The 27464-nt window shown below is 31.4% G+C and overlaps 5 protein-coding genes across 5 annotated transcripts in view; 3 read left to right on the top strand and 2 right to left on the bottom strand.

The window, feature by feature from the left end:
* The window catches only part of lft (Limb expression 1 family member lowfat), a 190171-nt gene that overhangs the window by 43489 nt on the left and 119218 nt on the right, over positions 1-27464 (top strand). The gene's annotated exons all lie outside the window — the stretch shown is intronic.
* LOC139426451 (uncharacterized) lies at positions 1858-5564 on the top strand. The gene is made up of 7 exons (XM_087168177.1): positions 1858-2613; positions 3056-3121; positions 3249-3383; positions 3488-3559; positions 3724-4446; positions 4754-5059; positions 5142-5564. The coding sequence occupies exons 1-7, from the start codon at positions 2581-2583 to the stop codon at positions 5493-5495; spliced, it is 1689 nt and encodes a 562-aa protein (XP_087024303.1). The 5' UTR covers positions 1858-2580; the 3' UTR covers positions 5496-5564.
* Positions 5600-8284, top strand: LOC147807285 (uncharacterized). Its single transcript, XM_087168176.1, has 8 exons — positions 5600-5967; positions 6072-6152; positions 6234-6492; positions 6576-6902; positions 7018-7314; positions 7413-7657; positions 7741-7828; positions 7908-8284. The coding sequence occupies exons 1-8, from the start codon at positions 5615-5617 to the stop codon at positions 8247-8249; spliced, it is 1992 nt and encodes a 663-aa protein (XP_087024302.1). The 5' UTR covers positions 5600-5614; the 3' UTR covers positions 8250-8284.
* LOC147807286 (uncharacterized) lies at positions 10972-12744 on the bottom strand. Its single transcript, XM_087168180.1, has 5 exons — positions 12377-12744; positions 12193-12273; positions 11853-12111; positions 11443-11769; positions 10972-11326 (listed from the first exon to the last, which is right to left on the bottom strand). Exons 1-5 carry the CDS (start codon positions 12727-12729, stop codon positions 11015-11017), a joined length of 1332 nt encoding a protein of 443 aa, XP_087024306.1. The 5' UTR covers positions 12730-12744; the 3' UTR covers positions 10972-11014.
* LOC147807287 (uncharacterized) lies at positions 12848-16488 on the bottom strand. The gene is made up of 7 exons (XM_087168179.1): positions 15733-16488; positions 15225-15290; positions 14963-15097; positions 14787-14858; positions 13900-14622; positions 13287-13592; positions 12848-13204 (listed from the first exon to the last, which is right to left on the bottom strand). The coding sequence occupies exons 1-7, from the start codon at positions 15763-15765 to the stop codon at positions 12989-12991; spliced, it is 1551 nt and encodes a 516-aa protein (XP_087024305.1). The 5' UTR covers positions 15766-16488; the 3' UTR covers positions 12848-12988.

A 27464-nucleotide genomic window follows, 5' to 3' on the forward strand; every position in this document is an offset into this window, starting at 1 on the left:
AAGTGCATACAAAAACAGAAAGGTTTTATAAGCTTTTACAATTTAAATCCCGACGTACGGCGTTCATATTAGTCTAATAATAATATTTCTATATATATCTTCTTCTTCGAAAGTGAACGGCGTTTTAGATATTTTAAGGATGTGATGTATGCCTAGAAATATAAAAAGCGATGATTCCGGTATCACATGCGGTTAAGGCTTCACTCGCATCACAGATTGAAGAGCTGGGGATAGAGAGTTCGATCCTGGCAGCCGTCAAACAGGTGTATAGGCAGTAAGGTGTACGTTATAGCTTCCGTGCGTCTCTCGCTGGCTATGGTGAGGAAGTTTGGAGAGAGGGGTATAAACTCAGGCGTTTCCTCGTCATCTGACCAGGTTCAAAGGTACGTGGCATTCCTACCATAGCAGTTAAAAGATAGAGCTCAGAAAATGGGGCTGGGTGCTTGGTTTTGGTTGGGTGATGATGATGACTAATAAAGGCAGTAGAATAAAGGGCAGTAGTAGGCAGGAAAAGTAGATTAAAATTGAAAAGTAAAATTTTCTTATTTTATTTCTTTACTTTCATAATTAAAAAATTCTGTGTTAGTAGTAGGCCACGCACTGGAGGGGACGGAAGTGACGTCATCATGGAAAGTCAATGGGTGTTTATTTCTGCCTCAACCGGAAGTTGCTTATTTCTGCCCGGCTATAACCGGAAGGTGCCTATTTCTGCCCACTACAAACCTACAAACTTATTTCTGCCCGCTTGCTTATTTCTGCCCGTCTGAAAATCGAAACTTCGTCTGCAGCGTCATGGGGAGCTTATTTCTTTTTTTCATAAGCCTAATATATTTTTAGTTTCGGTTTCTGTTTTTAATTTAGTTTCGTTTTTTAAAATATTATTTAATTTATTAGTTTTTGAGGGTGGCAACACTTATTATTAGTTTTTAAGGATACCAACACTTAGAAACTTTGTTATTTGGGCGAGAATGAAGTTATGACGTAATCTTTTATTACATAATACATAAAAGATATCATGAGAACTTTAAAGGCTATACTTAAATGTTAGAAAGAGAATATATTAATAACTCTTAATTTTAGTTATTTATTTATTAATATAAATATAGTTGATATAAATGACTGTAATTATTTTAACCTAATCAATATTAATTAATACATTTTAAATAAATTGATTCAATATTAAAAATTGTGTTCACGTATGTATACTGCGAATATTAAAAGTATTAGAATTAAAGCTATATTAATTTTTAAATCAATGAATATTATTTTATAAGATTAGATATTTATCACCATCGTTCGGATTTACGGCTATCAAATGCAGTCTTGTCATTTTTGAACCCAGAAGACATGGGAACTCCTAGATCTCGAGACAATACATGTCTTCGAAGAGGACTTTGTGACTGTCCACATTATATGAAGAGGAAAACCACGAAAAACCTCCTACGCATAGTCCGACGACAAGTAGGGGTCATGAAAACTGAACAGATGGCTTTGGTTGCACCTAATTTTTAGTTTTGAAAGACGCATTAATATAGATATTTAAGAAATATAAATTTTATTTTAATGAAAAAAAAAATCATCTGATTTAAAAAAACTAATATATAACAATATATCTGCGGTGTTCACTCAATCATATATTTAAATAAAAACTTGTTTCATCTTTAAAACTCATAATTTTATCAATTAAATTAATTTTATTGAAATATAAAATTACTTATTTTTTAATCTCATGAAAAAATATTTGAAATAATTTTTATTAGAAAATGAATAACGACATATTTACATTATATTATCTATTATATATTAAATTTTCCTTAAAATTACAAATGATTTAAATGTAAGAAACATGCAATGGGGGAATTTTTGCCGCTATAAATTCATTTATATTCAAAAACATATTCATTTTATTATTATTTAATGTTATAATAATGCAAATAACTTACTTTATTTTTAAATTAAGAGTACACATAAAAAGTATCTTTAACGGATACTGATTACGGAACTTGAACAGATCACTTTCACACAAAATTTACACCGATAATTTCTATCCAGGCCGTTTGGGGTTTACACACGTTTTATCAATTAGTCATAATATAAAGTATAACATGGTGCTTCATACTTATTATAGAACGTGAGAATACAAATATTTCTCATGAAAATTAAGAAGATAAATCTCACTATGAGACATTTGAGTTTTATCTGTGTGGAACATTTTATCAATAAGTGAGAATTTAAAACATATCACTGATTATTGAACGTGGGATTATTACTATTTCTCACAAAAATTTAACAAAATAGAACTCCGTATCCTTTGAGTTTTATCTTTATTTTATTAGTTAATCACAACTGTAAGGATATAGTTTATCTATATACACGAGGGTATGGGAAGGACATAGTTAGAGCTTATCTATATCAATAGTCTTGATAACAATCAGTATATATAGATCTGCTTCACGGATGACAATTATGTTGGAAATATTATTCCCTATGTTGTGATTGTAATTTTTGTGCAGCAAGAATTTTATTTCGAATTATCGATTTGCGTATTAAGCGGACTACCTAAACTTTGGATTACCAGCCATGTCTAAGAGAACAAGAGATTCTGGAAAAAAAGTAAGTAATATTCCTTTCATTATTTTATTAAATAATTTCTATTTAATTAATTCTTTTCTTTTATTTTACTATTAATTTTTTTTATTTTACATTTTTAATTATATTTTCCTACATTCTTAAAAGTATATGGAGTATCTTAGGTTTTATTTGTGTTCTACCTTTAAGCTGTTTTTATTTTACATACTATTAGTTGTAATTTTTCTGTATATTCAAAAGTTAGCGAGTATTGAGCTACATTAGAGCTTTTTAAATTTATTTATTTCCTTTTGATTTTATTTATATTTACTTCATTCTTAATGTCCATTTTTTTCTTAGTTAATAAGCTGCTTTTATTTATAAAATTCGCAAAGTTATTATTATTTTTTTTATACTTGTATTAATTTACCAAACTTTTTTTTTGTTAACTTTATTTATAAAGATAGTGAAATTTCTTTTTTTATAGCATGATGATGATGATGGAACGGATTTTAGTGAACCAGGTTTTGAATTCAATGAATCAGATGATGAGGTAATAGTTGTATAATTTTGTTATTCATAATTTATATTCGTTATTGCATAATTTTTGTTTGTTAAAGAATATTAATTGTTATTTGACATAAATATATATTTTTTTCAATCACTAACTCTAATTTTAGCTTTTGGGAGAATTTACACAACAATTTTTGGAAGACGAAGAGAATTTAATTGGGGAAATCTCGCAAGGTTTTGTTGAGGCGACTCAGGTGTTTCAAAATCTGCCTCTTTACTATCAAGTGGGTTCGGGATTTGAGGTAATAACATTTTATTCAGCTATTTAAAAAAAGAACTCTCAGTGGAAAATTTGTTTTTATTCATTTATTTATTTATTTTTATGTATTTTTTATTTCTATATCAGAATCAACCAGGACCTTCTAGTGCAGGATCAGTGTTTGTGGAAGGTGTACCGGCTCCAGTTCCATCAAATGAAGTAAGTTTTAAATAATTTGTTTATTTATTTATTTTGTATTTTTAATTATTTAACTTTTATTTTTGTAATATGTTTTTAATTTATTTAACATGTATTTAATTTATTTAACATGTATTTAATTTATTTAATATATATTTATACTTATTTAATGTTTTATTTTATAGTTAAATTCTGCTATTATATTGGAACTTCGCTCAGGGAGAAGGAACGAGAAATATAATGCGGACCAAGTTTGTTTCAGAGCCCGTGTGGATCCGGATCGCTTGCCTGATAGTTTGCGTGGTACCCCTTTAGTCACCGTGGTTGACACAGTCATGCAGCTATTTGAACTACTAATTCAAAGAGTACGTAACCCGACTGATGGATCACCTCCTTTAAACCCGACAGATTTAATAAGATTCTGCATACAGGCAGAAGGACTGGACAAGCCAATATCAACCTGTTTAATGCCCGTATCAGAAATGACTGCCGAGAAAGTTACAGCATGTGTTGTTAAAGTTTTGCAGTCTAAGGACCAAATAGAGTTAGACACGGGATTTTTTGTTGACATTATAACTATACGAAGAGATGTCGGTGCCGGAAGAGGGAAAGTTGTTAATATTTTGAAGGATAGGAATTCTAAGTATTCCATTTTAGCCATTGAACCAGATGATCTTGGACTGTGTTGTGCGAAGGCCATTGTATATGCTACAGCACATTTGGATAACAATCGAAAGCTGATTGATGTTTTGAGGCGGAAAAATCGACCAGCTCTTCTAAACAAGGCTAAGGAACTGCATGCTGCTGCTGGAGTACCATTAGGTCCCTGTACGTTCAACGAAGTGGCGATATTTGAAAGGTTTTTGAATATCCAGATATCTGTTACTGTTCTTGAAAACAACAACAAGGTAATACACTTTGATTTGCTTTATTTGATATTTATACATTAATCTCATATGTAATTTGAAAAGAATGTTACTCTTTTTTAATGTATTTAAGATGATATAAATCATTTTAAAATTATTGATGTTAAAAAAAAAAAACTATATTATCTTCATTTTAATTTAATAAAATTTAGTTAATTAATATTTTGATAAAAATAAAAAAAGAAACTATACTATATTTAAAAAAAAAATTTTTTTTTTTCTTTAACTACTAAGAATGGATTAAAGAATATTGTTTTATATAAATAACTCTTACAACTATACATTTCAGGTTGCTTATAAAGGAGAGCATCGAGAGAGAAGAATCAACCTGCTATTATCAAATAATCACTATGACGTTATCAAGAGCATGAAAGGCTATCATGGAAGCAATTTTTATTGTGATAATTGCGACAAGCCATTTTCACGCATTGAAGATCACTTTTGTCCGAATTCGTGTAGAATTTGTACCAGACTGAAGTGCGAGGAGGGACAAAAAATAAGATGCGTTGATTGCTTCCGGTTATGTAGATCTAGGGAATGTTTTAATGCGCATAAGTCTACTATAGGATTGCAAGAAAACTCTTTGTGTGATAGGGTAAGTAAAAAAAAAAAAAAAATGTATCTGAGTATATATAAATATTATAGTAAATAAAACAAACCCTTTATTATTGTTTTAGCTTTATCAATGTCGCACCTGCTGTAAAGTGATTCGAAGGCGAGAATGCCCACCTGAGGTTCACCAATGTTGGACTACAAAATGTCCTTCCTGCAATACCTTTGTGGAGGCTGCAAAGCATAGATGTTCCTTACAGACCATCAAGCCACAAGTGCCTTCTGATAAATTGATTTTTTTTGATTTTGAAACTGATCAGTCTACAGGGGAGCACATAGTTAATTTTGCTGTGGCGCAGTATGCTGACGGGGCGGAAAACATATTTAAGGGTTATTCGGCTTGTGATGATTTTTGTTCCTGGCTTTTTACACGTCAACATAAAGGATTCACAGCAATCGCCCACAATATGAAAGCGTAAGTTTTTACTTAAAATATTTTTTTAGTTTTAAAAATCCTTTTCTTAATTGTGTTTTGTATGAAAAAAAATGTGTTTTAAAATGTTTTATTTGAATACTTATGTTTGATGGACAGTTTATAATGGGATGGCTGCTCCGTCAAGGAACAATTCCGGATGTTATACCGAATGGATCTAGTTTGATGAGTATACGTCACAATTCTCTAAGCATCCGCATCATTGACTCTTTAAACTTTATGCCTATGGCACTGTTAAAATTGCCCTCATGTTTCGGTCTTTCTGAATTAAAAAAAGGATACTTCCCACATCTCTTCAATCGACCAGAAAATCAAACATATAGAGGTCAGATGCCTGATCATTCCTTTTATAGCCCGGACAACATGGGGAGTGACGCCCGGAAACGGTTTCTCCAGTGGTATGAAGAAAATAAACACCTGGAATTTGATTTTCAAAAAGAAATGCTTGAATACTGTAGGTAAGAAATTTTTTTTTTAATATTTTTAGAATGTAATGGATTTTTCCTTTTAATATATATATATATATATATATATATATAATTTATTTTTCTTTTACTTTCAGATCTGATGTTGATATACTCAGGAGATGTTGCTTGGAATTTAGACAGCAGTTTTTAGACATAGCTAATGTGGATCCTTTCAGGTGAAATATATATTTTTAATGTGAATATAGAACAATTTATTGTTGTTATTATTTTGTATTAACTTTTTTCTCCCTGAACAGGTACATTACAATAGCATCATCAAGCATGGCTGTGTTTCGAAGCTCTTGTATTCAACCTGACACGATTGGTATGGTTCCGGCATTGGGATATACATCCAGTACAAATTACAGTCCAGATTCCATACGGTGGCTCGATTTTACAGCAGAGAAAGAAGGTATTGCTATACAACATGCTTTGAATAGTACCGGTGAATGTAAAGTTGGAGGCATGTATGTAGATGGCTTTTGTTCTGAAACGAACACAGTCTATCAATTTCAGGTGAGTTGAGTTTTTTTTAAAATATTGCTAATTATTTTTGTAAAAAAATGATGAAACTTAGTGCTCTATGTATTTATTTTTAGGGATGTTTTTTCCATGGATGCGATACTTGTTTCGATCGAGATGTTTCTCATCCTTTAAAAGGGGTAACGATGGCATCACTACTCCAAAAAACTCAACGTACGACAGAGGATCTTCGTTCCTTAGGTTACCATGTCATAGAATGCTGGGAACATGACTTTGAGAAAATGAAAAGAAATGATGAAGATCTAAAGAAATTTTTGCTCTCACACACGGTAAGAGATCGCCTTGTTCCTCGATATGCGTTTTATGGGGGACGTACGAATGCCGTTAAGCTTTATCATGAAGGAAATGCAAAGTATGTGGATTTCACGTCCCTTTATCCATGGGTAAATATATGCATATATTTTTAAATTTGCTTCATTTCCTATTTGCGTAATTTCTTATATATAATTATTGTTGTTTGCTAATTTCTTATTTATTTATTTTTTTTTGTCTTTATAGGTTAATAAATACTGTAAGTATCCGGTTGGACACCCGACCATCATCACCAAAGATTTTGCTTCATTGGAGAGTTATTTTGGACTGATTAAGTGCACCATTGCTCCTCCTAGGCAGTTATACTTACCAGTGTTGCCATATCGCTGCCACAACAAACTTATGTTTCCGCTCTGCAGGACTTGTGCTGAAACTAAGCAACAAAGTTCCTGTACACACACAGAGGAAGAAAGAAATCTTACAGGAACGTGGGTCACTGAAGAGGTGAAATTGGCTCTAAGGAAGGGCTATGAGATAAGAGAGGTAAAAAAAAAATTAAAAAAAATTGCTATTCGGTAAAAACTATGCATTTTTGCATGTTGTGTCGTACTAATATATATGTATATGTGTATTTTTTTCAGGTTCATGAAGTGTACCACTTTGAGAACTCTTCTTCTTCTCTTTTCAAAAGCTTTATTGACTTGTTTTTGAAGATAAAGCAGGAGTCTAGTGGCTGGCCTGCTGAATGTGTATCAGAAGAAGATCGTCTTCGCTACATTGAAGAGTATATGGAAAAAGAAGGTGTTGCCCTTGAATACTCTCAAATTATAAAAAATTTAGGAAGACGACAGGTCGCAAAGCTGATACTCAATAGTTTTTGGGGAAGGTAGCGTAAATTTATTGTTAAACAACTTTTCTATGACCACTATTGTATCAATTTTCATTATTTGCAATTATTGCCTTTTTTAGATGGGGCATGAACTGTAATAAGAGTCAACTGACACATGTTAATACGCTTCCTGATTTCAATAAGATGTTTGCTGACACTACGAAAAAGGTAAGCTTTTTTCAATTAATTAAATTGTTTGTACACATTTTCATTGCTATTTAACATACCGTATACTTTTTTCCAATAGATCAAAGATGTCTATCTATTCAATGAAGAAGTTGCTGCCATACATTGGGAGTCAGATAAACATTTTGTGCCGCAAGATAAATCAACGAATATTTTCTTGGCCGCATTTACAACCTCATGGGCAAGGATGAAGCTGTATGAGGAAATGGATAAATTGGGAGAGAGCGTGCTTTACCATGATACGGACTCTATCATCTATTCCCAAAATGGTGAAAATGATCCTCCTATTGGAAACTTCTTGGGGGATTTCACGGACGAGTTGGATGGAGATGTTATCACAACATTAGTATCCGGAAATAGAATTTTTTTTAAAATTTTATTTATTATTTCATTTAGATACTAATTAGATATATCTTTGGAAAATGAATATACTTTCAATTCAAACTATAATAATACATTAGAAATTTTTGATTTTTTCTTACATTTAAATCATTTGTAATTTTAAGGAAAATTTAATATATAATAGATAATATAATGTAAATATGTCGTTATTCATTTTCTAATAAAAATTATTTCAAATATTTTTTCATGAGATTAAAAAATAAGTAATTTTATATTTCAATAAAATTAATTTAATTGATAAAATTATGAGTTTTAAAGATGAAACAAGTTTTTATTTAAATATATGATTGAGTGAACACCGCAGATATATTGTTATATATTAGTTTTTTTAAATCAGATGATTTAAATGTAAGAAAAAATCAAAAATTTCTAATGTATTATTATAGTTTGAATTGAAAGTATATTCATTTTCCAAAGATATATCTAATTAGTATCTAAATGAAATAATAAATAAAATTTAAAAAAAAATTCTATTACCGGATACTAATGTTGTGATAACATCTCCATCCAACTCGTCCGTGAAATCCCCCAAGAAGTTTCCAATAGGAGGATCATTTTCACCATTTTGGGAATAGATGATAGAGTCCGTATCATGGTAAAGCACGCTCTCTCCCAATTTATCCATTTCCTCATACAGCTTCATCCTTGCCCATGAGGTTGTAAATGCGGCCAAGAAAATATTCGTTGATTTATCTTGCGGCACAAAATGTTTATCTGACTCCCAATGTATGGCAGCAACTTCTTCATTGAATAGATAGACATCTTTGATCTATTGGAAAAAAGTATACGGTATGTTAAATAGCAATGAAAATGTGTACAAACAATTTAATTAATTGAAAAAAGCTTACCTTTTTCGTAGTGTCAGCAAACATCTTATTGAAATCAGGAAGCGTATTAACATGTGTCAGTTGACTCTTATTACAGTTCATGCCCCATCTAAAAAAGGCAATAATTGCAAATAATGAAAATTGATACAATAGTGGTCATAGAAAAGTTGTTTAACAATAAATTTACGCTACCTTCCCCAAAAACTATTGAGTATCAGCTTTGCGACCTGTCGTCTTCCTAAATTTTTTATAATTTGAGAGTATTCAAGGGCAACACCTTCTTTTTCCATATACTCTTCAATGTAGCGAAGACGATCTTCTTCTGATACACATTCAGCAGGCCAGCCACTAGACTCCTGCTTTATCTTCAAAAACAAGTCAATAAAGCTTTTGAAAAGAGAAGAAGAAGAGTTCTCAAAGTGGTACACTTCATGAACCTGAAAAAAATACACATATACATATAAACTGCTGTTTGTAGAAAATGCAACACCATGAAGGAATCATCAGAATCAAATGAAATTCGCAGCAAATGTCAATTATAGGATATTATGCAAATTAATAAAGTTTCAGAGCCATCGCGCGTGCGTGGCGCGCGCAGCGCCCTCTGAATTGATGCTGAAAGCGTATAAATAAAGTGCTGTAGCGGGACGTTGAAAATAGTCTATGATTATTTGTTAGTGGCAAACGTTTAGTGAGACCTGAGTATGCCTCCACGACGGAAGAATAAGAAATTCAAGCAACTTACGGAGTTTGAACGAGGGAGGATAATCGGCCTTTGAGAAGGAGGATTTTCCTATCGCGCAATAGCAGCTCGTATGCAGCGGAACAGTTCCACAGTGATGCGAGTTTGGAAGCAGTGGACCGACGAGCACCGAACAACTCGAAAAACAGGCACTGGACGACAGAAGGTGACGTCAGAGCGCGATGATCGACACCTGCTCCGCATGGCGGTGAATGATCGCACAGCTTCCTCCAGGCAGCTGGCAGCACATTGGTCTACTGCTACAGGTGTACAATTGTCGGCTTCGTCAATTCGTCGTCGTCTGCTGCGCCGTGGATTGCGTGCAAGGGTGCCATTATACAGGATTCCCCTCACGGCGGATCATCGACGGCTGCGTCGGCAGTGGGCTCTTGAGCACAGAGACTGGCGAGCTGATTGGCACCAAGTTGTCTTTTCAGATGAATCACGCTTCAATTTGTGGACCCATGATGGCCGTGTTCGTGTTAGACGTTATGCCGGTCAACGCTGCCTTCCTGAGTGTATTATTGAACGACATAGTGGTCGAACACCCGGAGTTATGGTCTGGGGTGCGATTTCGTATCATGGACGATCCAATTTGATACGAATTGAGGGTAATCTCAATAGCAACAGATACGTCCGTGAAGTGCTACAGCCCGAAGTCGTTCCTTTCCTTCAAGGCATCCCTGGAGCTATCTTTCAGCAGGATAATGCACGCCCACATGTTGCGCGGACTGTTAGAGACTTCTGTTCAGCACAACGCATGCAACTTCTTCCTTGGCCTGCTTATTCGCCGGATATGTCGCCTATTGAGCACGTGTGGGATATGGTTGGTCGGCGTCTCACTCGTGATCCGCGTCCTGCAGTTTCCAAAGACGAACTTTGGTTGCGCATACAAGCGATATGGAATTCTCTTCCTCAAGCAGATATTCAACATCTGTTTGACTCCATGCCACGTCGTATAGCAGCACTTATTGCAGCGCGTGGTGGCTGCACCAAATACTGATTTCGGACGCTTAATTTGTTTCTTTTGTTTTGAAAATTTCATCATTTATTTGTATCAGTACAAGTCGTTTCTGCATTAAATTTCATTTGATTCTGATGATTCTTTCATGGTGTTGCATTTTCTACAAACAGCAGTTTATATTAGTACGACACAACATGCAAAAATGCATAGTTTTTACCGAATAGCAATTTTTTTTAATTTTTTTTTACCTCTCTTATCTCATAGCCCTTCCTTAGAGCCAATTTCACCTCTTCAGTGACCCACGTTCCTGTAAGATTTCTTTCTTCCTCTGTGTGTGTACAGGAACTTTGTTGCTTAGTTTCAGCACAAGTCCTGCAGAGCGGAAACATAAGTTTGTTGTGGCAGCGATATGGCAACACTGGTAAGTATAACTGCCTAGGAGGAGCAATGGTGCACTTAATCAGTCCAAAATAACTCTCCAATGAAGCAAAATCTTTGGTGATGATGGTCGGGTGTCCAACCGGATACTTACAGTATTTATTAACCTATAAAGACAAAAAAAAAATAAATAAATAAGAAATTAGCAAACAACAATAATTATATATAAGAAATTACGCAAATAGGAAATGAAGCAAATTTAAAAATATATGCATATATTTACCCATGGATAAAGGGACGTGAAATCCACATACTTTGCATTTCCTTCATGATAAAGCTTAACGGCATTCGTACGTCCCCCATAAAACGCATCTCGAGGAACAAGGCGATCTCTTACCGTGTGTGAGAGCAAAAATTTCTTTAGATCTTCATCATTTCTTTTCATTTTCTCAAAGTCATGTTCCCAGCATTCTATGACATGGTAACCTAAGGAACGAAGATCCTCTGTCGTACGTTGAGTTTTTTGGAGTAGTGATGCCATCGTTACCCCTTTTAAAGGATGAGAAACATCTCGATCGAAACAAGTATCGCATCCATGGAAAAAACATCCCTAAAAATAAATACATAGAGCACTAAGTTTCATCATTTTTTTACAAAAATAATTAGCAATATTTTAAAAAAAACTCAACTCACCTGAAATTGATAGACTGTGTTCGTTTCAGAACAAAAGCCATCTACATACATGCCTCCAACTTTACATTCACCGGTACTATTCAAAGCATGTTGTATAGCAATACCTTCTTTCTCTGCTGTAAAATCGAGCCACCGTATGGAATCTGGACTGTAATTTGTACTGGATGTATATCCCAATGCCGGAACCATACCAATCGTGTCAGGTTGAATACAAGAGCTTCGAAACACAGCCATGCTTGATGATGCTATTGTAATGTACCTGTTCAGGGAGAAAAAAGTTAATACAAAATAATAACAACAATAAATTGTTCTATATTCACATTAAAAATATATATTTCACCTGAAAGGATCCACATTAGCTATGTCTAAAAACTGCTGTCTAAATTCCAAGCAACATCTCCTGAGTATATCAACATCAGATCTGAAAGTAAAAGAAAAATAAATTATATATATATATATATATATATATATATTAAAAGGAAAAATCCATTACATTCTAAAAATATTAAAAAAAAATTTCTTACCTACAGTATTCAAGCATTTCTTTTTGAAAATCAAATTCCAGGTGTTTATTTTCTTCATACCACTGGAGAAACCGTTTCCGGGCGTCACTCCCCATGTTGTCCGGGCTATAAAAGGAATGATCAGGCATCTGACCTCTATATGTTTGATTTTCTGGTCGATTGAAGAGATGTGGGAAGTATCCTTTTTTTAATTCAGAAAGACCGAAACATGAGGGCAATTTTAACAGTGCCATAGGCATAAAGTTTAAAGAGTCAATGATGCGGATGCTTAGAGAATTGTGACGTATACTCATCAAACTAGATCCATTCGGTATAACATCCGGAATTGTTCCTTGACGGAGCAGCCATCCCATTATAAACTGTCCATCAAACATAAGTATTCAAATAAAACATTTTAAAACACATTTTTTTTCATACAAAACACAATTAAGAAAAGGATTTTTAAAACTAAAAAAATATTTTAAGTAAAAACTTACGCTTTCATATTGTGGGCGATTGCTGTGAATCCTTTATGTTGACGTGTAAAAAGCCAGGAACAAAAATCATCACAAGCCGAATAACCCTTAAATATGTTTTCCGCCCCGTCAGCATACTGCGCCACAGCAAAATTAACTATGTGCTCCCCTGTAGACTGATCAGTTTCAAAATCAAAAAAAAAATCAATTTATCAGAAGGCACTTGTGGCTTGATGGTCTGTAAGGAACATCTATGCTTTGCAGCCTCCACAAAGGTATTGCAGGAAGGACATTTTGTAGTCCAACATTGGTGAACCTCAGGTGGGCATTCTCGCCTTCGAATCACTTTACAGCAGGTGCGACATTGATAAAGCTAAAACAATAATAAAAGGTTTGTTTTATTTACTATAATATTTATATATACTCAGATACATTTTTTTTTTTTTTTTACTTACCCTATCACACAAAGAGTTTTCTTGCAATCCTATAGTAGACTTATGCGCATTAAAACATTCCCTAGATCTACATAACCGGAAGCAATCAACGCATCTTATTTTTTGTCCCTCCTCGCACTTCAGTCTGGTACAAATTCTACACGAATTCGGACAAAAGTGATCTTCAATGCGTGAAAATGGCTTGTCGCAATTATCACAATAAAAATTGCTTCCATGATAGCCTTTCATGCTCTTGATAACGTCATAGTGATTATTTGATAATAGCAGGTTGATTCTTCTCTCTCGATGCTCTCCTTTATAAGCAACCTGAAATGTATAGTTGTAAGAGTTATTTATATAAAACAATATTCTTTAATCCATTCTTAGTAGTTAAAGAAAAAAAAAATTTTTTTTTTTAAATATAGTATAGTTTCTTTTTTTATTTTTATCAAAATATTAATTAACTAAATTTTATTAAATTAAAATGAAGATAATATAGTTTTTTTTTTTTAACATCAATAATTTTAAAATGATTTATATCATCTTAAATACATTAAAAAAGAGTAACATTCTTTTCAAATTACATATGAGATTAATGTATAAATATCAAATAAAGCAAATCAAAGTGTATTACCTTGTTGTTGTTTTCAAGAACAGTAACAGATATCTGGATATTCAAAAACCTTTCAAATATCGCCACTTCGTTGAACGTACAGGGACCTAATGGTACTCCAGCAGCAGCATGCAGTTCCTTAGCCTTGTTTAGAAGAGCTGGTCGATTTTTCCGCCTCAAAACATCAATCAGCTTTCGATTGTTATCCAAATGTGCTGTAGCATATACAATGGCCTTCGCACAACACAGTCCAAGATCATCTGGTTCAATGGCTAAAATGGAATACTTAGAATTCCTATCCTTCAAAATATTAACAACTTTCCCTCTTCCGGCACCGACATCTCTTCGTATAGTTATAATGTCAACAAAAAATCCCGTGTCTAACTCTATTTGGTCCTTAGACTGCAAAACTTTAACAACACATGCTGTAACTTTCTCGGCAGTCATTTCTGATACGGGCATTAAACAGGTTGATATTGGCTTGTCCAGTCCTTCTGCCTGTATGCAGAATCTTATTAAATCTGTCGGGTTTAAAGGAGGTGATCCATCAGTCGGGTTACGTACTCTTTGAATTAGTAGTTCAAATAGCTGCATGACTGTGTCAACCACGGTGACTAAAGGGGTACCACGCAAACTATCAGGCAAGCGATCCGGATCCACACGGGCTCTGAAACAAACTTGGTCCGCATTATATTTCTCGTTCCTTCTCCCTGAGCGAAGTTCCAATATAATAGCAGAATTTAACTATAAAATAAAACATTAAATAAGTATAAATATATATTAAATAAATTAAATACATGTTAAATAAATTAAATACATGTTAAATAAATTAAAAACATATTACAAAAATAAAAGTTAAATAATTAAAAATACAAAATAAATAAATAAACAAATTATTTAAAACTTACTTCATTTGATGGAACTGGAGCCGGTACACCTTCCACAAACACTGATCCTGCACTAGAAGGTCCTGGTTGATTCTGATATAGAAATAAAAAATACATAAAAATAAATAAATAAATGAATAAAAACAAATTTTCCACTGAGAGTTCTTTTTTTAAATAGCTGAATAAAATGTTATTACCTCAAATCCCGAACCCACTTGATAGTAAAGAGGCAGATTTTGAAACACCTGAGTCGCCTCAACAAAACCTTGCGAGATTTCCCCAATTAAATTCTCTTCGTCTTCCAAAAATTGTTGTGTAAATTCTCCCAAAAGCTAAAATTAGAGTTAGTGATTGAAAAAAATATATATTTATGTCAAATAACAATTAATATTCTTTAACAAACAAAAATTATGCAATAACGAATATAAATTATGAATAACAAAATTATACAACTATTACCTCATCATCTGATTCATTGAATTCAAAACCTGGTTCACTAAAATCCGTTCCATCATCATCATCATGCTATAAAAAAAGAAATTTCACTATCTTTATAAATAAAGTTAACAAAAAAAAAGTTTGGTAAATTAATACAAGTATAAAAAAAATAATAATAACTTTGCGAATTTTATAAATAAAAGCAGCTTATTAACTAAGAAAAAAATGGACATTAAGAATGAAGTAAATATAAATAAAATCAAAAGGAAATAAATAAATTTAAAAAGCTCTAATGTAGCTCAATACTCGCTAACTTTTGAATATACAGAAAAATTACAACTAATAGTATGTAAAATAAAAACAGCTTAAAGGTAGAACACAAATAAAACCTAAGATACTCCATATACTTTTAAGAATGTAGGAAAATATAATTAAAAATGTAAAATAAAAAAAATTAATAGTAAAATAAAAGAAAAGAATTAATTAAATAGAAATTATTTAATAAAATAATGAAAGGAATATTACTTACTTTTTTTCCAGAATCTCTTGTTCTCTTAGACATGGCTGGTAATCCAAAGTTTAGGTAGTCCGCTTAATACGCAAATCGATAATTCGAAATAAAATTCTTGCTGCACAAAAATTACAATCACAACATAGGGAATAATATTTCCAACATAATTGTCATCCGTGAAGCAGATCTATATATACTGATTGTTATCAAGACTATTGATATAGATAAGCTCTAACTATGTCCTTCCCATACCCTCGTGTATATAGATAAACTATATCCTTACAGTTGTGATTAACTAATAAAATAAAGATAAAACTCAAAGGATACGGAGTTCTATTTTGTTAAATTTTTGTGAGAAATAGTAATAATCCCACGTTCAATAATCAGTGATATGTTTTAAATTCTCACTTATTGATAAAATGTTCCACACAGATAAAACTCAAATGTCTCATAGTGAGATTTATCTTCTTAATTTTCATGAGAAATATTTGTATTCTCACGTTCTATAATAAGTATGAAGCACCATGTTATACTTTATATTATGACTAATTGATAAAACGTGTGTAAACCCCAAACGGCCTGGATAGAAATTATCGGTGTAAATTTTGTGTGAAAGTGATCTGTTCAAGTTCCGTAATCAGTATCCGTTAAAGATACTTTTTATGTGTACTCTTAATTTAAAAATAAAGTAAGTTATTTGCATTATTATAACATTAAATAATAATAAAATGAATATGTTTTTGAATATAAATGAATTTATAGCGGCAAAAATTCCCCCATTGCATGTTTCTTACATTTAAATCATTTGTAATTTTAAGGAAAATTTAATATATAATAGATAATATAATGTAAATATGTCGTTATTCATTTTCTAATAAAAATTATTTCAAATATTTTTTCATGAGATTAAAAAATAAGTAATTTTATATTTCAATAAAATTAATTTAATTGATAAAATTATGAGTTTTAAAGATGAAACAAGTTTTTATTTAAATATATGATTGAGTGAACACCGCAGATATATTGTTATATATTAGTTTTTTTAAATCAGATGATTTTTTTTTTCATTAAAATAAAATTTATATTTCTTAAATATCTATATTAATGCGTCTTTCAAAACTAAAAATTAGGTGCAACCAAAGCCATCTGTTCAGTTTTCATGACCCCTACTTGTCGTCGGACTATGCGTAGGAGGTTTTTCGTGGTTTTCCTCTTCATATAATGTGGACAGTCACAAAGTCCTCTTCGAAGACATGTATTGTCTCGAGATCTAGGAGTTCCCATGTCTTCTGGGTTCAAAAATGACAAGACTGCATTTGATAGCCGTAAATCCGAACGATGGTGATAAATATCTAATCTTATAAAATAATATTCATTGATTTAAAAATTAATATAGCTTTAATTCTAATACTTTTAATATTCGCAGTATACATACGTGAACACAATTTTTAATATTGAATCAATTTATTTAAAATGTATTAATTAATATTGATTAGGTTAAAATAATTACAGTCATTTATATCAACTATATTTATATTAATAAATAAATAACTAAAATTAAGAGTTATTAATATATTCTCTTTCTAACATTTAAGTATAGCCTTTAAAGTTCTCATGATATCTTTTATGTATTATGTAATAAAAGATTACGTCATAACTTCATTCTCGCCCAAATAACAAAGTTTCTAAGTGTTGGTATCCTTAAAAACTAATAATAAGTGTTGCCACCCTCAAAAACTAATAAATTAAATAATATTTTAAAAAACGAAACTAAATTAAAAACAGAAACCGAAACTAAAAATATATTAGGCTTATGAAAAAAAGAAATAAGCTCCCCATGACGCTGCAGACGAAGTTTCGATTTTCAGACGGGCAGAAATAAGCAAGCGGGCAGAAATAAGTTTGTAGGTTTGTAGTGGGCAGAAATAGGCACCTTCCGGTTATAGCCGGGCAGAAATAAGCAACTTCCGGTTGAGGCAGAAATAAACACCCATTGACTTTCCATGATGACGTCACTTCCGTCCCCTCCAGTGCGTGGCCTACTACTTGTGTTCATTGTTAAAGATAGATTTTCTATCACATTTTTCATGATTGATATTTTATGGTGGTGAAAAATCGGACACCAACGAAATTAATTTCCATTCTTGCTAAATCGATAGTTCTAAAAAAAACCTGACAGCGAAGTGTTGTAGCTCTTCAACACACTAATGTGGCTCAGTAAGTTCCAGGTCAATTATGCAATATGTAAAATAAAAACAAAAAATACAATTTTAGATTAAATCTTAAAAAGAAAATGAATTAATGTGACTGTATTGCTTTGACGGATGACTAAAGTTTTCGAACAATTTTGAAAGAGGCAGTGTTCTTAGAAGTTCATTGTTCCTCCTATGATTTTTCCAATGAGAATTTATATCCACTGACCCGCTTGCCACTCAAAGTACACCCCCAGGGCTTCCTGCCTTGCGTCGCACCTTTTATGCTTATTCCTCAGACGCCTTAAAGTTTTTTTATTATTTTATTTTGTGTCCTCTACACATAGAATAAAATGGTGGATCTTTTATGTCTTGGTGTCACGTTTGTTTTTTGAGAAGCGGAAATGCCGTTATGGTTGCCGGTAATAACATTTTAATAGTAGGAAATACCGTAAATCGACATTCATCTGTTATTTTACAATTGCCGAATTTTTAATTTCATAGAAATAATCTATACAGACGCTTAGTACATTTAAAAAAAATGGCTGCATTTTTTAAATATTTTTCAAGAGAATTTTAGAGGGATATTAAACATCTCTTTCAGATATTTGGAACTGGTTAGATTGGTTTCTTTCCTTCATTCCTTTCATTTTCTTACTTTTGTTTTTAAAAACTTTTTGGCCTAGAAAAGTAAAAAAAAGCCACAGTTTAAGTACTATAAACTCAAAGCAAATCTGTACTTTTTAACATCTTACCATAAAGAATTATCTGTGTCTGAATACGGGTAAATAGTTTCAATATTTTTATAAAAAATTTTTTTAAACTTTTCGAAAATAGCTTATTTAGGGAGATTTTTTCATCAAGAGAAAATTTTTTTTTATAAAATGCGTAGAAAGCTTACAACTTTCCTTTAAAAAAATATTATAATTCTAAAAAAATTGTTATATAAATATCGCAGTCATTTAAAGTAATTTTAAAAATTGATTGGATATTAAAACTAGAATGAAAAAAATATTAACTTCCTGTCCTTATTTTTGTCGATTCGAATTCTGAATGGGTAAAAATGACACCATTTCAAATACTTCAAGCATGATCTTTCAATTTATACCAACAATTTTGCTATGTAAAATCTTCCAAAACATTTGCTGCTAAAAGAAAGAATGTTTACTTAGAGTTTGTACAGAAGTAGATAACCGGCCTGTGTAGGGGTTAGGGAACTGCCCTTGCTCCTGAAAGGTTCTGAGTTCGAATTCCGGGCAAGACATAGATGTTCTTTCCTTCTCTGTACTATCTATCCTTATTGTGGGAGTAACGTTGGCCCACCTAATATGGTACCCCTGAAAGAATGGCCAACAAATCTGCCCTTCAGGTGCCTGTATGACCTAAGTCATTATCCATTTGGGCATCGAAAAAAAAAGTACAGAAGTATTATTGTACAGAAGTAATTATTTTGCACTCATCACCATATTGGAAAAAAAAATTCTCTCAGATATGCCAACACCCATAGGGTTCCCCATTCGCCAAAAATATTAAATTTTAGCGAAATTTATACCATAAAATATATTCCTTATTTTTAAAATAGATCATTGGATTTTTCATAATTACCTCCAAAGATTTGGAAACGTATTGCTTTTATGAAAATTATCCAAATTGACGTAGTGGCGAAATTATGATTAATAATTTAGGGGCGTTGAAATACAGAATGAAACAAACTGATCTTATATTGCGTTGAAGGTAAAATTTTCCATACATGACTCTCTTCCAAACAATAATTTTTCAAATTCGCACTTATTTGAAGTTATTTAGAACTTCAGAAGTTATTTTGAAGTTATTTAGAAAAACAGTCATTCGTTATTGAAATTCCTTTAATTTACAAAATAAACTTTTTATACATTTTTGAATATGAATGAAAAAAAATTTTGTTCAAACAACTTTTTTTATATTTTAGAACAAATATAATTTCAACAATTTCAAAGACTTTTTTAGTAACTCTTGGAATATTTTATCTAACTAAAAAAATACCAAAATATTAGTGAGTTAGAAATATATATATCTATATAGAAATATATATATATATATATATATATATATATATATATATAATTCCTGAAGTCTGTAAGCTACTTGAGCATAGTTGCAGACCCAGTTCACCCTTTCATTGCAACAGTTTTTCCTGCGAGGGATGGTGTTTACCAACAGGATAATGCACCATGAAATAAGGGTCGAATCATCATGGATTGGTTCGAGGAACATTCCAGTGACTTTCAAGTCATTTCTTGGCCTCCAAATTCAACTGACCTTAATCCAATAGAGCATCTGTGGTCCTACTTGGAAAACCAAATTCATGCTGCCACGCTACCCCCTCGCAATGTGAGGGAATTGCAGGACCAGTTAGTGAGCACTTGGTACCAAATACCTCAGACTACCTATCAGCACCTTGTAGAATCAATGCTAGGGCGGGTGCTAGCAGTTTTGAGGGCTAAGGGTAGTCCTACATGTTATTAACAGGGTGGTCATAATGTAATGGCTCTTCTGTATATATATATATATATATATATATATATATATATATATATATATATATATATATATATATATATATATATATATATATATATATTCTTTTTTTTCTAGATATTTCGCATATCTACCAGTCAGGTATCATATATATATATATATATATATATATATATATATATATATATATATATATATATATATATATATATATATATATATATATATATATATATATATATATTTACATAAGAGAGAGATAGAGGGGGGGGGGGTAAAATGATGTAAATGTCCCATTTGCGTCAAAAGGTAATGGTGTTAAGTATTTTCTCGAGTAAGTCATTATATAGTTGTCTTTTATTTAATGAAATGACCACTATTCGTTAAATCAAGATCAAATAACATACCTGTCAAATTTTAAATTTTTTTAGAATGATAATTAAATGACAGTTGTCGACAGAAACATGTTTTTCTTTTTAGTTTTGCCGGGAGTATAAAAAACAGTCATATGTTTATTACTTGATTAAAAACTTCATTCGCTTCAAAAATATGTGAAAATAACAGTCTTAATGTTTCTGGCTCTTAAAAACAGGCGCCCATTTTCAAGACTTGCCAGACGTGAATGAGAAGAAACAAAATCTATTTGAAATATAAAAATGGGTGCCTGTAATTTTCCATTTAAATATTTTTGAAAGGAATGAATTTTCAAACAGGTCTTCCGCTTCAGGTATTTGGGATTATGTAACGAAAAAAAATATTTTTGCTGCTTTTTATTACAGTATCTCGCTTATGTTATTTCCATCAAGTTGAAAAAATGACTAATTAATACGATTTATAATACTCAGGTATCGTGCGAAGTTTATTTACGATATTTCTTTGACATCCGCTTCCATAAAATGCACCCATCGAATATAATTTTTTTTTAACAAAATAAATAAACAGAAGAAAACGAGGTCATATGGGGAATAAAAGATAAATAATAAAAAAAAGAGTCTGCCGGCGAAGAGTGAGGCACACACTCTCACTAAATGATGATAGATTAGGAGCATTTTGTGTGCAAACGGAAAACACTCATCTAATTGACGATGCTTTTAAATACAACGTGATTGCCCTCTCTTATAACGGCAGATCAATAACGAGGATGATAATTCCTATCAAATTTGATAGCCCAATGATTTCTCCAAACCGTTTCCGATTGCTCTTCACCCCTCTTCGACCCCCTCTCTCCTTTCCCTCACTTCGTGCTCACCATGTGATTTTCCCTTCATAGAATTTTCTTCCTTTTCGTATTCGACGGAGGTTTTTAAAAATGTATGAAATCATATAAATCCCACGAGTCAGGGAGAACAAGGAATTTTATATTGACTTTTGTACCAACTCTACGGTCCCGTGATAGTTCTATAATTAAATTTTAGTGTAATGGACTCTATAATAATAATTAAACTAGGAGGCTCCGCCCCCTGCTCGCTAACGCTCGCCAACACCCGAGAATTGCTACGCAATCCTATGTGGTTCACGCCGTGAACCATGGCTCGCTGCGCTCGCTCGCCAATGAACACAATGTTCTAGCACAAAGACATAATATTTTATCATCAAAGACATAGTATTTTATCACCAAAGACATAGTATTGTACTTATGTAGAAGAATTCTACCAATGTTTTATTGGCTTTTAAAAAAGTATATTAGCGCTATTATATTAACACTATATATTAACACTATTTAGATTGTACGTGGTGAAAAAATCAAAACATTAGCTAAATAAGAAACATATTAGCAAAATAAATTATCAAATATTGCTTCACTAATATTCTGCATTTTAAGGCGTGAAAATTCAATGCATAAATAAACGCGAAATATAAAAAAAATTCAATGCATTCAATACAAACACTTAAACGTTTTTTAGACGTTTAGGTAGCTCCCAGTAGAAAAATATCAATTCAACAGCGGCCTTTTAAAGCATTCTCACTTCAAGTAATTAATTAATTCCTAATTGAGTTTAAATGAAATATTGTCATGTTTTTAGTGCATGAATCTGAATTGAACAACCTGATAATGCTCACTCTGGTTATTGTTATCTGGTTGCTCACTACGTGCTCTTGCGCGCCGAATCCAATCAATTAAAAATGAAAACTGTTGCCAGCGCGAGAAAAGAAATATCATCGGTTTTATTGATACATACATACATACGTACGTAATAGCGTTTTATATAATATAGATATTTATTTAACAAAAGTAAATTAGTTGATTAGTTCACGCATGAACTTACATTACGGAGCGACCATACGCTCTTAAAGTGTCAATCAACAAGAATGAATAGTTTTTTGGTTACAATAAAGATGGCTGGCGACATATAATCTCGCCAACCGGTAATTCAACACCAAACAACTTTAAAATGCATGGAATAGTCAGGGAAAGTTGAATTTTTTTTTTTTACGAAAACCAGGAAAATTCTTACATCACACCTGGAAAATAACCATTTAAAATTGTCAATAACAGTAATCAGTTATTGAGATTCGATTTAAGTAATTCTAATATTCCTCATAACGACCTTAGTTCCTCACCACCATAACGATTGGAAATGCATTTTATCCTGATTTGCCCCTCTCGTCCACTGGGATTTTTCTTGTTTTGTTTTTCATCTTTTCTCTCTTTCTCGGCCACTATGGTTTTTCTAGCTTTGTTTCTCACCTTTTATTTTTCCTTTTTCGTTGGCAACTTTTACGTTTCATTTCAAATCACTTTTGTTTCTTCTCATTCACAATTGGCAATTCTTGAAAATGAGTGCCTATTTCTGAAGTGCTTATAGTATGTCGACTGTTAATTGCTATTTGTATATTTTTGAAGAAAATGAAGTTTTTGATCGGGTAATATCTTACCACTTAAGTTTCTTGGGATTATTTATTTAATTCTAACATCTGTTACAATTATTTGTTACCTGCGAAGCTCGGGGGGAGGCGAGACAGTCTGCCGCAAGAACCTCTTCTCTCTCTTAAATTTGTTATTATAATCTCGCTACTTTATTTTAATTTTCTCTCAGTAAATGTTACTGAACCCCCAACCTTCACCATTCAATTGCGCTTCGGCGATTTATTATACATTCCCACTTATATGAATTAGTTAGTGCCCCTTGCGAGGTTGATGCTAAGATAACTACCACACATGAGTATGAGTAATTATTTGTTGTAAAAATTCCACATTTTTGAGAAACCTTTCCATGTTTCCATCCTTTTTAAATGATATTTTTTTTGCTCTCAATATCTACTATTTGTCACAAAAAGTAAATTAAAAAAAAATCGTAGTTTTTCCATAAAAAATTGCATGATGGATTTACAATGGATTTACATTCAAAGTTTCCTGAAATACCTAGGAAGGTCATAGAATTTTTTGCTTATGAAATTAGGTGTGAATTCTGAAGAATTACTCATGTGGCATTTATATATTCCATATAAAAAATGAAACAAATTTATTTTAGTTTCGCAAATTTAAGTATAAATTAACTGCAACCGTAAAACTTGAAAGCCGTTAGTGTGCGCAGCAAATAATCTGCAGGTTAACTAAGATAATCCGTTTAACCGTTTACTTGGAAGTAATGAGAAAAATGTCTTTGAAAAAAAGAGGTAGCAAATTTGGCTATAAATTAAAAAGAAATTTTCTTTTAATGTCTAGTAATTTGGTTAAAAAAATTTTTGAAAAAAAATTTACATTATTAATATATTTTTAGTTGGTAGGGTAAACTAACCAGTGAAGGTACAGTTAAGCTTCGCTTGCCTTTTAAAAAATAATATTAATTTCAAAATTCTTAAATAGTTAAATGACAGTGTCAACATATTTTGCTACTAATTGCAAATTATGTAAAAAAACTGTAAAGAACTTACCTAATATTGTTTCAAAGTTTTGGAGGTTCAAATAACAAGTAGTAAGAAGACCGAGTGAAGGAACAGCTCTTACCACTGAAGGAACACAAAATTTCCCAGTAAAGGAACACTTAATTTTGGTTATTTTTTAATGCTCTTTATGAATTTATATGCCATACAAATATCTAAAACAAGCCTATTCTTGAAATTATAACATACAAATACTTGGAAAATGTTAACTTTTTTTTGTAATCATGAATTGAAAAGTAAAGTGTCAACATATTAACACATACTGATCATTCACTGGGAAATCTATGCCCAGTAAAGGAACATGCCTGTTCTCTCACTGGTTAGAAGTTGTTTTTTGTATTTTTAACATACTTTTGATGCAAAACATCACTAAAGGTACAAGAAAATTAAAGTTTTTCTTTCATTTTCATTAACTTAGGAAAAACCCAGTAAAGGAACACTTGTTCTTTCACTGGTTTTTCATCGTTTGGTGATCCAGTGACTAAACACCCCCTTATCTCAGTACTTGATTATGCTATGATGCTTAAAAAAATAAAACGTAACTTCAATAACTATATTTTGAATTCTTATTTTCACAGAGAGAAAAATAAAACTATACCATGCAATTAATTCCACTTCAAACATATAAATACAAGCACTCACCTTATAATTTTTTCAAAGAAACAAGGTGTTGCAGAGATAATAACAAATTAAAAAATTTTTCCACAGAAGTCTATGTGACCAGGTAATCCAAAACATTGCTAGATGACTTCTTATTGTTTGGCAGTAAGCTATTGTTACCAATCAATCTGAAGAAAAACTTTCATATTCTTCAATTGTAACTGCGAAGAATGAAAGATTTGAGTTACCTGTCTTGAACCTTGTAGAAAAGAGATACGTTCCAAAAATGGACCACTATTACTTGATACCTTATAAAAATACTATTACTTGAAACCTTATAAAGGCATTATTACTTGAAACCTTATAAAAAAAATACGATTATTTGAAACCCTATAAAAAATACTATTACTTGAAACCTCAAAAAAACTTAAAACCTTATAAAAAATACTATTACTTGAAATTTTATAAAAATAATATTACTTGAAACCTCATAAAAGAATACTATTAATTGAAACCTTAAAAATAAAGAGTGCTATTGTATGAAACCTTATAAAATACTATTGCTTGAAACCTTATAAAAAATACTATTACTTAAAACCTTATAAAAATATTATTACTTGAAACCTTATAAAAAATACTATTACTTGAAACTTTATAAAAATTCTATTACTTGAAACCTTATGAAAAAGAATACTGTTACTTGAAACCTTATAAAAAATACTATTCCCTGAAAATTTATTAAAATACTATTACTTGAAACTTCATAGAAAAGAATACTATTACTTGAAACCTTTTAAATAAGGAATGCTATTACTTGAAACCTTATAAAAAAGAATACTATTATTTGAAACCTTATAAAAATTACTATTATTTGAAACCTTATAAGAAGTACTATTACTTGAAACTTTATAAAAAATACTATTACTTGAAACTTTATAAAAAAATACTATTACTTGAAACCTTATAAAAATACCATTACTTGAAATCTTATTTTTGAAAAAAATAATTCAAGTCTTATAGAGAAATATTATTTCTTGAAATCTTATGTAATTAAAATAATAGTTGTCCGGATATCAGATAATTTAAATTAGGGTTGTGAAGGAAGTAATGTATGCAATAAGGTACAGAGTTGTTATTGAAGGATAGTATCGTAGTAAGTTAGATTAGAACGGTATCTTGGGGTGGACAGAATTGATTCTATCAGCTAATTTCTTGATTGTATTTAATTGATACTTTGGAAATCGAAAAAAGCCAGCAAGCGTTATGTTGGTGTTGATTGTAAAGTGATTGTTGCTAATGTTCCAGAAAAGATCTTATTTTTAATTTAACAGTAATTTGCAGATTAACGAGTGCCTGGTTATCTAGGTATTTTTCAGATTACCTAGGTAATTTAAGGAGGAAAGAAGCAATATTTGACACTTTAATGGATTGCTTGAGCTCATTAACAAGATAATATGTAGAATAACTGGCACTGTAACATAAACATAATTGTTGTTTTTGGAACTTCTGCCCCATATTATTTGTACTTTTAAAAATATTGGAAATAACTCAATTATTGGAATTGGAGGTATTCTTTTTTATATTATAAGGAGTTTGCTGTAAAAATAAATAAGAAAAAATCTTTAGCCAAATTTGTTTACTATCAATTTATTTGTAGACAATATAACCATGCATGCATGCATGCATTTTAAAGCATGTAATAATTAGCACTTAGTTTAAAAAAATTTTTAATACATTATTTTATCTTCGTATATTTCTTACTTGGAATCAGTTTCGATGCAGGTAAATAAAGAAAATTAAAATTCCATTTTCATTAATTATTTCACAATCTCCAAGTATTCAGTTAATTCAAGAGCTTAGTGGAAGAAGCAGGCAAAAATGACTAGTGCAAAAGAAGTGTTTCTCAATAGAATAACCATTTTCAATAGATTTAAAAATTAAGATATATAAAAAGATAAGACACCCGTAGCAAAACGTTAGTTCAAAGTTTATCTGATGATATCTCTTCAAATGGTCTTTTAACGGAACTAAATTGTCGCCGAGGCTAAAGAGAGGTGAATCAGCCGGGCGAAAACAATGGAGTCGTGGATCATAGAGCATGAAAACGACGAAGATAGCACGATGTTTACATATTTTGCACGAGCGTGGAAAATTGGTTGTTACTAAGGGGTTGTCTATATATATATCGGAATCCTTTTAGTGAGTGGGAGTGACTAGCTTCTGACTTGCATATCAAATTATCACAATATCTGCATTTCGTGGCGGACGTATTTAATTTGTATCGAAATGATCAGAAACTATTTTATTGATAAGGAAAATTTGGGAAAAATATCAATTAATATTTTTCTGTATTAAATGATTGACAGCATAGTAACAATTTTTATCATTTATCGAAAAAAAGAGAGGAAAAAATGGTAGTGAAACTGTGACGAAATGGCAGTAAAACTACCCGTGACTTCCACTTCTCTTTTTTGCTTTAATTAGAAAACCTCACCTCACTACTAGAAAACCACCTCAGTTCGTATTTTTTGTCAGCTATGGTAATCTCTCTCTCTG

The sequence above is a fragment of the Parasteatoda tepidariorum genome, chromosome 7, assembly GCF_982258835.1.
Source record: "Parasteatoda tepidariorum strain Cologne lab strain chromosome 7, Ptep-v5.0, whole genome shotgun sequence".
In the NCBI taxonomy this organism is placed as follows: domain Eukaryota; kingdom Metazoa; phylum Arthropoda; class Arachnida; order Araneae; family Theridiidae; genus Parasteatoda; species Parasteatoda tepidariorum.